The sequence below is a fragment of the Ambystoma mexicanum genome, chromosome 3p (genome assembly GCF_040938575.1).
Source record: "Ambystoma mexicanum isolate Mex_15411 chromosome 3p, UKY_AmexF1_1, whole genome shotgun sequence".
NCBI lineage: Eukaryota > Metazoa > Chordata > Amphibia > Caudata > Ambystomatidae > Ambystoma > Ambystoma mexicanum.
Genome location: NC_090925.1, coordinates 348,046,842 through 348,062,508, shown reverse-complemented (window position 1 = coordinate 348,062,508; position 15,667 = coordinate 348,046,842). Strand labels below are relative to the sequence as shown.

Here is a 15,667-nt window from a genome sequence, read left to right as displayed (position 1 = left end):
TTCTTGCTGAGGTTTCTTTTTCTGTTGTCCATTATGGCTTATTTGTCTTTCTTGTGGCGAGGCACAGTGTTTGAGTTGTGGGTTGTATTTTTTGAGCGGGGGTCCTCTTTGGATTGGTAGGTTTCCTGGTCCCTGGAACTAAGTGTTCACTGTTTGTGGTTGTAAAACCACGGGTTGTTTACCCTTGTGGCTTTGGATGTTTACCTTTGTGGCGTGATGTGGTTTTTGGTGTCCTTTTTGTGGATAGTGTGGCCCTTTGGTTGTTGTAGGGTCACCTGTCTTGTTCTGAGGCTTTGGAGTTGTCACCCGTTGCTGTTTTGGCTCACTTTGGGTGGTTGAGTTTTGCTTTGGTTCATTTGAGTAACCGGTCTCCACTACTGGGTGGGGCTAACTAGGGCAGTGGGTTTTAGGGTTGACTATGGGGTTGTAGTTCCATTTGATTATTAGGGTGCGGGCGCGAACAGTGATAAGCCATCCATTGTTGTGGTATATAACCTATGGTTTGAATACAGCAGTGGAGGTATGACCCCTAGGATTTAGACATCAGAGCGGATGGGCAACCCCTGGGTTGTGGACACAGCAGTGAAAGGGAAACAGCTAGGATTGGAACACAATAGGGGAGAACACCTGCAGTAGGAGGAACAAGTGATGGGAGAAAGCATCTTAATTGGAGATGCAGTCAATGCACTGTCCCTAGATTTGGGATACCTGGCCAGTGGGTGAAAAGCCTGGATTGGAGACAACAGCAGACAGACACTCCGACCTGAGGCACCTGAAAAGAGGGAAAACGCCTAAACTGGGGACACCAAACTAAAAGCAGCAACACCTAGATTTGGGATGCCTGGCAAATGGAGAAATGCCTAAATTGGAGAGGCAAGTAATATAAAGTAAACCAATATAAAGCCTAACAGTTGGTACACTGCAGTGAACAAATTATTTACTCGTTGGCTAACTTTGTTGTAATATGTTGTGTATGAGAAGAGTGGTAGGGCTTCTTGGAATAGAGTAATTGGTGTATTCCCCACTCAGTCCACGCTTACCTTGTCAGTCACTGCTGGTTGACGGCTTACTTCCCAAGCGAATATGTGCAAACACAGAGCAGAGTTGCTTCTTCTGGAGCAGCTCTTTGCCTTGGGCCCTTAGCCGAGGGCTTCCCAGGCAGGCTTCCCTGGGTCCCGGGACTGAAATGGGGCTGTTGGCCCAATCGCGGAGCATGAGGGGCTGGGAGGAAGGCAGGGATCCAAGGGTGCAGGGACAGACATGGGCGAAGTGCACACGCTAATGCGAAATGCAGCAAAAAAAAAACCAAAAAGCACTAACAGGCAAACCGGGTCGCAGACCCAGAACATGACTCTGCCACCATCAAAAGCTGAAGTAGGCTCTGGTACAGGCAAGGGGAGAGGACACGGGAGACACAATGGGCTGGTGGGCCCAATCATGGAGCTCGACTTAAACAGGCTTCTTGCAAGAAAACTGACAGGTTGCATGAAGAAGGGGGTCCCTCCATCTGGCAAGGTAGGATAGCGTAGGATGATGCAAAGAAATTTGGCAGAAAGTAACTATTTCGTTTGTTCCGAGTATGCTTGGGAGGTAGCATACAGGTATCCCTAAAAGAACGGGACCGGGTCCTCACCGCACTCGATAGATGGCTTGTGTTGCGAACTGTAAAATAAGTCATAAAGGGGAGATGACTAGTGTGCTGAGGGACTCTCGTAAACCCAAAACTACATTGCATCAGGGACTCTTGGCATTCCTGGTAGCGCACCACAAGGTGGGGGTCCTGTCCTAGGAAGGCATGGAGCCAAAACGAAAAGGTCTCCCTACACTGGCACCTTTTTTAAGGAAGGTCCAGTGTTGCCTGTGTGAATGGTGCACAGATTTGTTGCTTGGGGAGTAGGGGTGGCTTTTTCTGCTTGTCCATTTGACTGATGTTTTGGTTGCATTTTCTCCTACAGGTTAAGGCCTATGGTCCAGGATTAAAAGGAGGCAACGTTGGTGCTCATGCCCCTTTCACCATTGACACAAAAGGGGCTGGCCTTGGTGGCTTGGGCTTGACGGTCGAAGGCCCGTGTGAGGCGAAGATAGAGTGCCTTGATAATGGTGATGGTACTTGCTCTGTGTCCTATCTTCCCACTGAGCCAGGTGACTACAACATAAATATCCTTTTTGCTGAGGTGCACATTCCCGGCTCTCCCTACAAGTCTATGATCGAACCCTCTTTTGACCCAACCCAGGTGAAGTGCTCTGGCCCTGGACTTGAACATGGCAGAGTACAGGAGGCTGGTAAGTTTAGCGTTGACTGCTCCAATGCTGGCAATGCTGAACTCACCATTGAAATAATCTCGGACAGTGGCATGCAGGCCGAAGTGCACCTCCAGGACAATGGTGATGGCACCTACACAATCACTTATATTCCCCTCTATCCAGGTGTCTACACCATTACCATAAAGTATGGAGGCCAGATGGTGCCTAACTTCCCAAGCAAGCTACAGGTGGAACCTGCTGTCAACACCAGTGGAGTTAAAGTCTATGGACCAGGAGTGGAAGGCAAAGGTGAAGTAGCACTAAGTGGTGTGAAAGGATTTCTGGTGGATTATGGTGGTTTCCTGTAAATTTGAGAATCTCACAGGGTGTTTTTAATTCAATCCATTTGATGCTAATTAAGGATTGGTACATAGTAAATCCCATGTATTTGAAGCCTCAACACTTGAATTGAGCCCTAAAGCAGTGCGACTATTAGCCTTTTGTGAAATCTGCATCCTGAACTCTAATCCAGTGTCTCTTTAGAACTAATTCTTGGGTTATTCGTCTCATTTTAATGCGTCAAGCCTTTTAATCTGAAGACCAACTACACAATTAATAATTGATTAATAACCAAGGATCAGAAACATGTAGTCTGAGGGTGCCATTTACACCAAAATGGGAGTTTTCAGTGTTTTGCCCACCTTTCTGGATTTCCTATTGTCTGGGTGTGAGTGATGTCATGGAGGTTTTTTCAGGCAGAATATTTGCTGCAATTGCTTAGCTGTGTTTGAATAAGGGAGTTCGAATACATGTCTAGGAGGTCAGATTCTGATCTGTTCAACCTTTTGCAGGAGTTTTTCGTGAAGCTACTACAGATTTCAATGTGGATGCCAGGGCCCTTACCAAAGTCGGAGGACCTCATATTAAGACCAGGGTCTCTAATCCATCTGGCAATCTTACCGATGCCTTTGTGCAGGATAATGGGGATGGCACCTATAAAGTTGAATACACGCCCTACGAGGAAGGTGAGTGTGGAGACTGTCTTTCAGACTTTAAGAATGGAATGGGAGGTGTTCACCAACTTGGGGGCAAGTCTGACGGGACACAATGATGCATTTGCTTTGAAAGATCAAACTATTGATATCCCTGGATAGTTGTAATGAGGGCCGAAATGCTAAGGGTCCTGAGTTGAAAGCGCTGTAGGAGTTCTCCCAATCAAGACATTCAAGTGAGTTCTGCAGGGCTGGATCCTTGTGTCTGTAGAAAAGTAATGCATGCACTGAGTGGAGGTGCATTCAAAGCCATGTTGGGTCTAGGTTCTGAATACAGGGTCTACATCAGGTCATCATGTTCATACAACAAACTTTGCAGTATGATATGGCATTTATAACGCACCTATACACAAGTGTTTCAAGGTGCGATCTTTGTTCTGTAAGGGGATGCAGCTGGTCGGGAATGCAATATGACTTCTCAGTACACCAAGGAAAAGGAGCAAAGAGAGCGTTGAGAGCCATGGTACTTTATAGCTGCAATGATCTGTCGTTCAACCACTTTGGGAATAAAAAATTGTATGCTACGTTAACAGGGTTTTGTAATTGCCTTAATGTCTATTTGCTGAAACCATTTGTTGTGAAACTTGTATGGCCTAATGTAGTGAGGTCCATATAGAAAATTGAGCTTCAGTCCAAAAGCCTTGATGTGGCTTGGAGACCAAACATGTTTGTTTTCTGTTGCTTTTCAGGCCTCCACTCTGTTGATGTTACATATGATGGAAGTCCTGTGCCCAAGAGCCCATTCAGAGTGCCTGTGACGGAAGGCTGCGACCCCACCCGGGTTAGAGTTCATGGGCCTGGAATTGAGAGTGGAACTACCAACAAGTCCAACAAATTTACAGTGGAAACAAGGTAAGCTCCCACAATTTTCTGTGGGAAATGAGCACTTAGGAAGTTGGGCAAGGCCCAGTGCTGAAAATGCTACGGGTCGGGCGACTTCTTTTCTGATGGTGACACTAGGCATTATCCAAGGGATTCTTCATGTTCATGTGTTTTGCTCAAACATCAAAAGTTTGAATTTGTCTTGCTGCATTTACAGTTTTTTAAAATATATTTAAATTCTTTTTACACTCCTTCAGGTAGATGTTGGGTTGGGGGTCAGGCAGTGTCAAGAGGGTGATGTGGTTAAGAGGCACGCGGACGCCTCCCTCCATTTTGCAGCAGAGTGGTAAAACATTCACACTTTCTGAACTTGACAAGCCGACAATTCTGCTTTGGTCCAAAATAAAGCAATTGGGATTAGTTTGCAGAATGTCTAAGGAAACTAAATTGTGGGTGGAGTGTGCCTGTAAATGTTGAATTCATTTGATTTTTGTCCCCCCTGTGGCACAGGGGTGCTGGTACGGGAGGTCTGGGACTGGCAGTTGAAGGGCCCTCTGAAGCCAAGATGTCATGCACAGATAACAAGGATGGCAGCTGCTGTGTGGAGTACATACCCTATGAAGCTGGGACTTACAACCTCAATGTCACCTATGGTGGTCATCAAGTTCCAGGTGAGACTTCATGTTGCACTTGATTTCTTTCTGTGCTATTAATGTACTTGCCACAGCCCCTTACTAGGTTGACTGTGGTCGTCTTAGGTGGCGTGCAGGCCTGTTAAAGTATTCTTTTTCCAGTACGATTGCATGAGTTAAAACCTCCCCTACTGTCCAGTGTTTAGGTTGAGGACGGGGGTGGGGAGTGGTGGTTACTTTGACTTTAGTTGCATTAAGTTGGTTATCAGTTCAATCCTATGCTCTCACGAAGATCTCCCTTTTTCCACTCTACTTTAGTTAGCTTTTTGCTATTATATTTTTAATTTTGTATCCATTGCTAACTTTTTCAAACCTACCATCAAGTTCCTTAGTTATTGTAGGAAAAATCGGTCCATAAACCACCTGTTTTTTATGCTTGGAGGTTATTAAATGATTGGCAAGTGCATGTGTTAAACCTTCAAAACGAATGAGGAGCCTTCAATAGCAGTAACGGGCGATGCTGCATCCTCCATGATTTATTCCAGTTGGGGCAAATGTGTTTTACTTTTTAATTCCTTTGCGTCAGGACATAAACCTTCTTAAAATGCTACTGTCAGGACGGCATGCCAGGGAAAAGGCAATTGGTTTTGACCCTTGTCCCATACTGTACAGCTGAACTCCAATGCATCAATGGTTAGTTCAACCTAGACTGAGGGTATGTTGGCCTGTTCTAGAATGACTAGTGAACACTGCGGGCCAATTGCTCGAAACAGCCACCATCCAGGTGGTGGATGATGCACTCCAAATCATGTGTAAGGGTGACTCATGCCTCCTCGTCCTTAACCTCTCTACTGCATTTGACACCAGTGACCACCACATCCTTCTCTCCCTCCTTGCTGACCGGCTAGGATTCTCTGGCACTACCCTTAATTGGTTTACCTCCTACCTCTCTGGCAGATACCAGGCAGTCCAAATGAACTTGTATTCTAACCCACCACCGGTCTCCTGCAGAGTCCTCAAGGAGGTGTCTGTTTCCACAAGCTCTCTTGGTCCTTTCCACCTGTAGAAGGCAGGTGAAGGTAGAGCGAAGATTTTTTGGTAGGCTGGTATATGGTAATCCTATTTCTTAGGTAAGTCGGGGCCGTCCCATAGATACATTTTATGGCACATAGTCAATACTTTAAAAGTGATTCTAGCCTGTATTGGCAGCCAGTGCAGTTCCCTTCTAGCCATAGAGGTAGGTTCATGCCTTTTCATACCATAGATTATGTGCACAGAAGTGTTCTGAATTTTCTGCAATCTGAGGATGTCTTCTCTGCTGGCACGCCCTAGTAGAGCATTTCAGTAGTCTAGACGCGGCAAGGTAACTGCTCTTACTAACTTAACTCGATTTTCTTTAGAAATTAGGGTGGGCAACTTGTCTCAGTACTCGGAGATGATATCGGGTGTTTTTTTTCAATGGCCTCTACCTGGGCTCCTGCATCCAAGGAGGCCTCTAGGTGTGCACCCAAGGTTTTTACCTTGTCGACCACTTTGACAAAGCTGTCCTCTACCATAACACTGGCAAAGGTAGGAGCTAGTGCCTCTAGTTTGTTTGTTTTTTGTTTTTTTTGGGTCATAAATCATTAGTTCCGTTTTGCCTGCGTTCAAACATAACCAATTTGATGTCATCCAGTTCTTTATCACTCTGTAGACTTCGTTTAATCTATGCTGATCCTCCAGGTAATCTCCTGACGGCTCCATATATAGCTGGAAATCGTCTGCATAGTTAAAGCCTAGCTTTTCAAATTCTCTAGAGTGGAACAATGTAGATATTAAAAAGCAGGGGCGACAAGCATGCTCCCTGGGGGACACCACACAAGATAGTTTCTACCTTAGAGGATGCGTCTCCCCAGTGTACCCTCGATCTTCCTTCCTCTAGGAAGGACCTAACCCAATTTATCGTCTCGGTGGCCAAGCCACCCGTATCCGACAACCTATTTAGTAGGATCTTATGGTCCAAAAGATCGAAGGCAGCGCTAAGATCTAGAAGTATTAGCAGTCCTGATCTACTCCTTTCTACCCAGGATAACATAAGAGTTTGGAGGTCCACCAAATCGCTTTCTGTGCCGTGAAAGCGGCGAAAACCTGATTGTCTTTCGTGTAACCTATTTGTATTTTCGATATAAAGTTGAAGATGGATTGTAGCAACTTTATCAACCAGTTGCAACAAGAACAAGGTGTTTGTGATTGGTCAAATTAGTGGCGTCTTTAGGATCTAAGCCAACCTTTTTTAGGAGAGGTGTAACTGCCACTGTTTTGATAGCTTGTGGGACCATACAGTGTCTGAAAGAGGCATTCATGAATCTGCATAAGAAAGGAGCAAAAATGCCCAAATGACCCAAGATAATTTTGGGAGGTAAGAGGTCTCCCGGGCAGCTAGTCGGGTTCATAGTCCTCATGATACCTTCAATCTCTACAATAGAGATCTGGAAATTTGAATCCTATGTGAGTATGTTTTAATTCCTCTTTTAACGTAGGTATCTGTTAAATTGAACTTTTAGTTTTTACGTTCTGTGAATTGAAGGCGGCTTTACTTAAGGTTTGGTTTTGCAGCTCTCTCCTAATTTTGTCTTGGGTGCTTTTCAGTTTGTTAGCAAAGGCTGTGTTCTAACGCAGTCCACCTCTGTAGGAGTGATGGTGTGGTTTAGAACTTCTGGCTTCTCCCAGGATCTAAAAAGGCGAAATAGTTCCTTAGTGTCCTCTTCTGATTCTATTTGGTCATTGTAATAGGTTTGCTTAGCTTCCGTGATAGGCTTCTTTGTATGTTTTCTCATGGGATTTCCAAATGGCCTTATTCTTTGGATTTGGGTCTTTAAGCCAGATTCGTTCTGCGCATCTTTTGGTACCTTTCAATTTGGTCAGCTCTGGTGAAAACCAGTTATGTTGCTGTACAGAATTCCTGGTTGTTTTTAGGTTTCAAAGGGGCCACGTCATCCAGCAAACTGGTAATATGCGTGTTATATTCCTCCACCAGTGCATCTGGGTGATCAGATTCATTTGTTTTGGACATAAGAGCATTCATGCATTCCCATAGATTATCAGCGGTAAAAGCCTTGTAATTTCTGCGCATAATTTTACGCAATGGTTTGTTACGAAGTGCCTCTGCTAAAGCTGCCGGCATTTGTAAAATATTGGTGGGTAGGAGTGTTTCTTGGGAAGACCAGAGTTTATTACAGTGTGCCTCAGCAAACACTGCTGGTATCCCTGGTGTCTTGATGGGTAGTAGTGTTGTCAGTGAGCGGCTGCTGGCATCCATGTGGTATTGGTGGATAGGAATGTTTTTTGTTTGGCGAAAGTTAGAGGGTGAGGATTCAAGAGGGGGAGGGAACAGCCAAGTTTTGAGGGCCTTTCTGAATGCCAGGTGGCTTTCAGTATAGCAAATGTGTAGAGGTAGAGAGTTCCAGATGAGTGCTTGGATGGAGAGAGGGGATCCACCTAGTCTGGTGGAGTTGTAAACTGGGACCACTAAGATGCTGTGAGATCTGAGACTCTGAGGGGTGGTAGAGAGTGATTTTGTCTTAAAGGCATTCAGGGCCGGGGTTGTGTATGCCTTTTGAAGGTAGTGCGTCGACCAATGGAGAGCCAGTTAAGGACTTGGTGTAGGGCTGATGTGTTCTCTGGGATGTAGGTTAATGAGCAGACATGCTGCAGCGTTTTGGATTCTTTGCAGTTTCCTTAGTTGAAACGCTGGTGCGCCTAGGTAAAGGTAGTTTAGGTGGGAGAGGCTGATGGGGATGATGGCTGAGAAACGGTGAGGATATGTGAGGTAAGGTAAGAGATGGAAGAAACTGGTTTTAGATAGTTAATGTTTTGGGAGAGGGGTAGCTTTGTCCAGTGTGCATCCATGGTTTTTCACTGAGGGGGAGGTTGCGAGTGGGGTCCTAGGGATTGTGGCCATGGAATCGGTTTGCAGAAAAAAAACATGCTCCTTCCCAGACTATGGTTTCAGTTTTCTCAGGATTGAGGATGAGGTGGTTGGTCGTCATCCAATAGTCAATATCCAGGAGGCACGATAACTGGTCTGGATGATTGGCGCGTGGCAATTTTGGGATTTTAAGGATGATCTGAGTCATCTGCATAGTTGTAGTAAGTAAGATTTTGGGAGCGGATGAGTGCAGTCTGAGGGTTTACATAAACAAAGAGCAGGGGGATAGGGATGCTCCTTGTGGGACCCCCTTGTTACTGGTTGTGAGGTGGTGAACTGGTGGCAGAGCATGATTTGTGGGGGATTGGAGATGGAGATCCATGCAAGGGCAGCATCTTTGATTCCGAGTTTGTAGCCTGTCTAATAGGATGGTGTGATCAATGTTATTGAAGGAGGCAGATGATTTGAGGAGGAGTACAGTGCAGCCTTCTACATCTGCTAGGTAGTCCCAGACACACTAGGGAGGATTCTCTTCCTCTGAGTGGTCTGACGCCCGATTGCGCAGGGTCAAGGAGGTTGTTGGCTTCTGTGAAATGGCCAAGCTGCTTGTATGCCATGTGGTCCATGAGTTTGGCCATGAAGCGGGCGTTGCAGATTGACTGGTAGTTGTGTGGGAGGAGTGGGTAGAGTGTATGGTTTTTGAGGATTTTGATGTAGGCGGTTTTTGGAGCTTCTGGGAAAGCTGCAGATGTAAATGAGTGATTGAGGATTGAGTGCGATATAATTCCTGCACAAGTTGAGGTTCATTTTTGCGGGTGGGGTGGGCGGGTGTCCTCCGGGGAGCCTAATGGGCGTCTTTGTGCTAGGAGCGACAGGAACTCCTGATGTGAGATGGTAGCGAGAGTTTAAGGTTTGTATCGAAGGGGGGGGTTTTGATGAGTCAGCCGGTGGGTGGGTAGGGGGCAGGGACCCGTGTTCCAATTTTTGAGATGATGGCAGTGTCTGTTAATAGCAACATTGTGGAAGTATGCGGACAAGGTTTCACATAGGGATTGGTAGACTGGTGGGGTTGGAGCAGGCCGGGGATTTGAATTCAGAAATTATTATATGCTGTTCCTTGCTCAGGTTGTGAGCTTTTAAGATTCTGTTCCTATAGAATACTTTCTTGGTTTTTCTGATTTCCCCTCTGTATGCTCTCCTTAGTCTTGCTTGGGTGGTTTTTGTCTGGGCCGTAGGGATTGTTCTCCAGGGCTGTTCCAGACGGTGCTTGAGTGTTTTTAGTGATTTGAGGTTGGCGGTGAACCACCTGGGTGTGGGTCCTGATTTCTGAGCGGTCTGTTTTGGAGGTGTAAGGGCGTTTGAAAGCCAGAGGTGGTTGGGGTGGTGGCAGGTCCTTCCTGGAAGGAAAGGGGAAGGAGTTTGCTAGATCTTGGGTGATAACGACTTTATTCCATAGCGGAGTGAGGAGCAGGGGTTGGGGGGTGGTCGTGTGGCCTTGGGTGCATGCTGCTGTGGTCCGTGGTACAGAGAAGAAAGTTGCTGAGTGATCAGTCCATTATCTGGGACGTGGGGGCAGTGTGAAAATGTTTGTGGTGCTGAAGATCGCATCGAGGGTGTCCTCCAGTGTGGGTGGGTGTGGAGATGTGTTGTCAGGTGTAGTGATTCTAGATTGTCTAAGTGATCGGGTCAAAGGGTTTGAGGGTGAGTCAAACCAGATGTTGAAATCCCCTAGGGCTCTAGTGTTGGATGAAGGTAGAGGTTGGTTGCCTGAGCTTAGCAGTTGTAGCCAGGGGTCTGCAGATGAGTAGGAAGCTGTGTGGTGGAGGTTGAGTTGCAGTTTTACCAGGAGGGATTCATAGTCTGTTGTTGGTTGAGCTGTCCTTGGTGGGTACTGCTGTTTGTGTAGTATCACAAGTCCTCCACCCCTTGGCAATCTGTAACCGGGTGGGAAGGCCTCGGTTGCAATGGTCTCGTGATAGTCAGCAAACCAGGTCTCTGTGATGAAAAGGATGTCTGGATTTTCTTCTGTGATGAAGTCAGGTGTGGAATTGATTTTTTGAGACTGACCTGGCATGGATGGGACGCAAGAGTTGGTGGGGGTATCATAGCAGGTGGGGTTGGGAGTGGTAGAAGTTGGGGGTGGCTGGAGGATGGGGAAGAGTGCGACCAGTGGTGGGTGTTTGGAGAAGGGGGCAGTCGTGGTTGGCAGGGGCAAAGGGATGGGCGGTGGTGCAGTGGGTTGGATGAGGAACAGCAGGGATGGAAGAAGGGAATAGGGCCTTGGACCGGGTTGGGTGTCGGTGGGGAGGTTTGGGCCCTCTAGTGTGGTGGCAGGGGTTTGCTCTCTGGGCTGTACAATGGAGGTGATGGGAGGGACTTGAGGTGGTCTTGGTCTGGGCATTTGCTTGATTTTTGGGTAGCCTATGGGGTGTGGTGAGAGTGGGAGGGACTAGTTTTTGGCCAGGGCTGCTCTTGCTGCGCTGAGACTAGGGAAGAACGAGTTGGAGGTGCTATTTTGTTGGGTAGAGGTGCGAGCAGAGGGTGCAGATGAGTGGTTAGCGGTGGGGCTGTGGTTGGTTGGTCGGTTGTTTCACATGGTCGCCAGGCGGTCTGTTATGTTCTGGGGGCCAATAGTTTCTGCTCCCTCCATCTTGCTGCTCTTGATTGAACAGAGCTGGATCTATGTGTGGGGCATAGCGGATCAGGGGGGATGAGGGTTGGACCAGCGAGGGGGTTAAGGTGATGGGGTGCAGGGTTGGGATGATGGGCTGTGTTGGTGGGGTGCTGTTCTAGGGTGTGATGGGTAATTGGACCTACCAGTGCACCAGCGTACAGCTCTGATCTGTCTGCATGGTAGGTAACTTGTAGGAAGTGTACATGTGTCTGTAGAGGGTCTCGTCCAACTGGGGTACAATGAAATATTTACCTGTCCTTGGGCACCTGGACATGGCAATAGGGGTGGGTTTGGAACCCTGGATGGAGGATGAGGGTGCACCTAGCTGGGGGTACTACAGGAGAAAGTAAAACTTAACAGTACCTAGATTTTGGGAAGTTGGGAGACTCCTAAATGTGTAAACAAAAGTGCATATAAATACAGTAGCACCTGGATAGTGAGAAATACCTAAGTGGGGGTTTCAACAAATGTACAGTAGAACCTTGATTTGGGTCACTTGGAAAAGCAGTGAAACACCTAGATTGGGGGGTGACAGGGCTAGTAGCCGGACAGTCAGTATTTTGTATTTATTTTATGTATATAGCACACCAGGCCCCAGGGCATTTAGTCGTTACAAGGTTTGGGATACCAGGGCGAGGGGAGTTGCTTTTGGTGTGATCCTATGTGATCTGCTTCTTCCTGACCTATGTCAGAGTATGAGACTTGTCTAGCTTAACCGTCTACCTAGATGCAAGATCTGGATAGGGGGCAGTCTATCTAGACAACAATTTGATAGGTTGCTAAATTTAACAGTAGACAATGATTGCTGGTCCCCCTCCCTCTCTGTCCAGACCTTGCCTAACTCTGCTGGTTGACGGCTGCAGGCACCAGAGGTTAAAACAGGCCAACACGGTCTGGAGCTGCTTCTGCTTCAGGTTCTGTTCTTTGCCTCTGTTCCTTCGCTGGAGGGGCTGCACAGGCAGGGGATTTCCCTGGCTGGTTGCTACAAATGGGTCTTGGTGGTTCAGTCCGTGGAGGGGGGGGTGGATGAGTGGCTGGCTTATGGAGGGGAATGAGGAAGCTTGGTTGAGGGGAAGGGACAAGGGGCACTGTGCGCGCTAAGATTAAAAGGCCCGAAAAGCAACCCAACATGCCCAGGCGATGTTGCTCTTGAGAAATACAAATCACTGTTTGCTTGCTGCTTCCTGAGGATGGGGAGACTCCAAGCAGACCCCTCTTACACTCTAACCATGTCTACTTCTGGAACACTATCTGCACTTCAGGAAGCCATCCCACAATGGACCAGCAACTTTGATGCTCCTATCCAGATGACTGCAGGGATCCTTACCCTCCATCCATCAGATCTGGTAAAGATAACTATCACCTTTTGCTTGAAGGAACGAGTCTCCCTGAAGCTCCTGACTGCCTGGTCCAGAAGTGGGTGCCCCTTTGCTGCTTGAGCCCTGACGGCACTCCACACTGTCTGGACCTTTTTCTTTAAGGACATCTGGAAAGAAAGATACCTGGCTCCATTCCACTGACCACTGCCCCAACAAATCTTGAAAGCTCTAGTGGTGTTATATTGTTTTTCAAATGTGTGACTATCCCCAGAAGCTGACACGTAAGCAGAGCAACTGTGAAACCCTGCATGGCAAACTAGTGATGGGCAGCTACTTTGCCTTTCTGCTGCCCTGGCTCAAACCCTTAATTAGGTAGGCATTCTTTTTGTTTTTCCCCTCCCAGGTTCTTGGGATCCCACTTGCATTGGTGGCACTGAAACCCTTGGTTGCCAAACATGCACAGGTACTGTCCCAGAAAGCTATCTGCTACAGAACCGCTTCTTGGATCCAGGGTATTTCTTTGTGCAACGGCATTGCTGGAGAGTCATTTATACTGCTGCATCTTTGGGATATCCCTCTTCCACAGAGTGTCTTCTGTGGCCAAGACTACACTGAAATGTTAAACTGCTTTGTATATTTTTATGAGTTGAATGAACTACTGCAAAATCCTGCCAAAATAGGCAAGTGAGGTGCCCTTGTTATCGCAAACACATTGGTTTACCCTAGGTATGAAAAGTGTTGTACTTGCAGCTGTATCTTTTCCAGGACAAATTCATTGCTGAATTTTTGAGAATGCTTAACCACGCTATTTAACTTTTATTGTAGGGTTATTTGCTTTGTAAGGTTTACTTTTTTTTAAACATTTTATTAGTATGTCAACAAATACATTTCGTCACAATATTTTACAGGGGTGTTTAGCAAATTCATGTTTGACTACCTATTGAATATACAATTTTAAGTAAACTTTACAATCAAATGTACCCCCTTGGACACACTAAACTTTCCATTTATGTAAGCAGTACAATAAAAATATAACCACTTTCTTTTAGGACACATACACAAGACTTCACACAGACAAACACCAGACTAATCTACTAATAAAGATCAGGATAGATGTAAACATTCTATAAAATACAATTGGATCGATAAGGTCATGTTAGTAGCAATGTAATTGATTCTCCGGGTCTGGAAAGCTAGGAAGAAGCCTTCAGTGGAAGACTGGTTAATGGAATTGCAGACCTTTATCCAACTATGAAACTCATTTAAGGCAAAGGGGAAAGAGGAATACATTTCGATATGGGGCCATTCAATACCTTATGACTGAATACCTAAGATGTGGATAGTGGGATACTTTCCCTATTTTTTTTCTCTTAATACCTCTTATTAGTAGATTAGTCTGGTGTTTGTAAGGTTTACTTAACTGTTGATAAAACACCATGTAATGAATATTTTATATAAAAACGAGCTTAAGTACCTAGCTTTGCCCGCAATGTCCATTCTCAGATTTTTTTCATGTTCCACCGAAAAAGTTAAACAAGCCACTAAGTAAAAACGCTATACATTTTCATTTATCGAACAATTGTTAATTTATCTCCGAATTTCCACATGAATGTCATGTTTGTATGCTAACTCTTATTTACTCGGTTGGCAGTGGTGGCCATTTTTGCTGCTAAACGCACACTGCAAATAATCTGAGTAAGCATACAAATATGATATTAGTGAAATTAACATTTATCGAGTTTATTGCAAAAGATCAATGAAAAGACACTCGCTCTCTTTAAAAAAAAAATTGGAAAAGAGAAAACGCAAGACCAGTTTAGCATAGATGGGGCGATGAGCACTTTCTACAAATAACCTGTAGATGGTGCACAGAACACCAACACGCAATGCCGAAAAAATTAATTCTTCTCTGGAACAGGATGACCTATCAAGCTAGAAATGGTTGCATTAATTCAGCAATGAAATAAAGAATATTCCGTGCAAAATTCATGACACCAGACCTCACCGTTCATGGGGAGTTGCGTCCCCAAGATCAACGCCACATACAAACAAGACTTTGTTATATATATATTCGATAGTGTGGACTAGCTCATTTGAGATGTGTAGTGTACTTTACTTGTTAACCAGCCCTCACGCCTACGAAGGGTAAAGCCTGGATTGCATTTCCACAATACCCACTTGAATATCTTAGTGAAAAAGAAGGGAATCCCTGGTACTGAAATAAGGAAAATGGAACTAATGTCAGACCACGACTTGGACAGCTAACGGTTGTCCACAGCAAAGCAGATGTGCCTTAGTTTGTAAATTGCATTGGTATGTGGGACCATATACCAGTAGTCTCGTTATGTGAAGGGTCCATCATAGTGCATCATGTTAAACCGGGTCCAGAGGGATGGTTAGTTTGCCTTTATATTAAGGCATATATTAGGGGATTAGTCTAAGTATTTGTTCTGGGTTTTTATGAACGGTGGCTGAGTTGGGCCTACAGTGCCGATTTTACTACCAATGCGGATTGCAGCCACTGTAACCTCCACTGTAAACTGTGGAAGTCCACGTCAAAGATTGAAATGTTCAGTTCCTGGACCAATCTTTTCCTGTACACAGGATTTACGTAATGTTGTTTGAAAATGTGGACTGGGCACTACTGTGCAATGAGAACCTGCACAAATGGACTGAAAAGTTTAAAAATACCCCCAACTAAATGAAGGACATTGGGGACACTGAGACCTCCTCCTGCATTCACTTAAAAGACTTCATCCTAGTTTCCTTCCCCTGAAATATGGGCTTTGCTGGCCACCCCCTCTAAAACAGTTGCGGGCCTCGGGTTGGTTTCTCACACTTCAGTTGTCCTTGATATAGGTAACCTTCCAAATGACTGAGGGCTGCCTATGAGCGGCCTTGATGGGCCAAAGTAGCTAGGTTAAATAGACATTATTTCATTATTTCACCAGGAGCAATGTATGGAAGTTATCTCATCAAATGGGGTCCTGACAACCAATATGACTGTAGCATGAAGG

General features: G+C 45.8%; 1 protein-coding gene and 1 long non-coding RNA gene across 6 annotated transcripts in view; one reads left to right on the top strand and one right to left on the bottom strand.

Annotated features, from left to right (window-relative positions):
• The window catches only part of LOC138580431 (uncharacterized), a 624,618-nt gene that overhangs the window by 342,311 nt on the left and 266,640 nt on the right, over positions 1–15,667 (bottom strand). The window lies entirely within an intron of this gene.
• LOC138580430 (filamin-A-like) overlaps positions 1–15,667 on the top strand; it is a 456,077-nt gene that overhangs the window by 312,216 nt on the left and 128,194 nt on the right. For all 5 annotated transcript variants that reach the window (XM_069650971.1, XM_069650969.1, XM_069650970.1 and 2 more), the window contains exons 22-25: positions 1,956–2,553; positions 3,096–3,269; positions 3,986–4,148; positions 4,629–4,789. In XM_069650971.1, the coding sequence (XP_069507072.1) occupies positions 1,956–2,553; positions 3,096–3,269; positions 3,986–4,148; positions 4,629–4,789 (1,096 nt within the window). The remainder of the gene's footprint in view (positions 1–1,955; positions 2,554–3,095; positions 3,270–3,985; positions 4,149–4,628; positions 4,790–15,667) is intronic.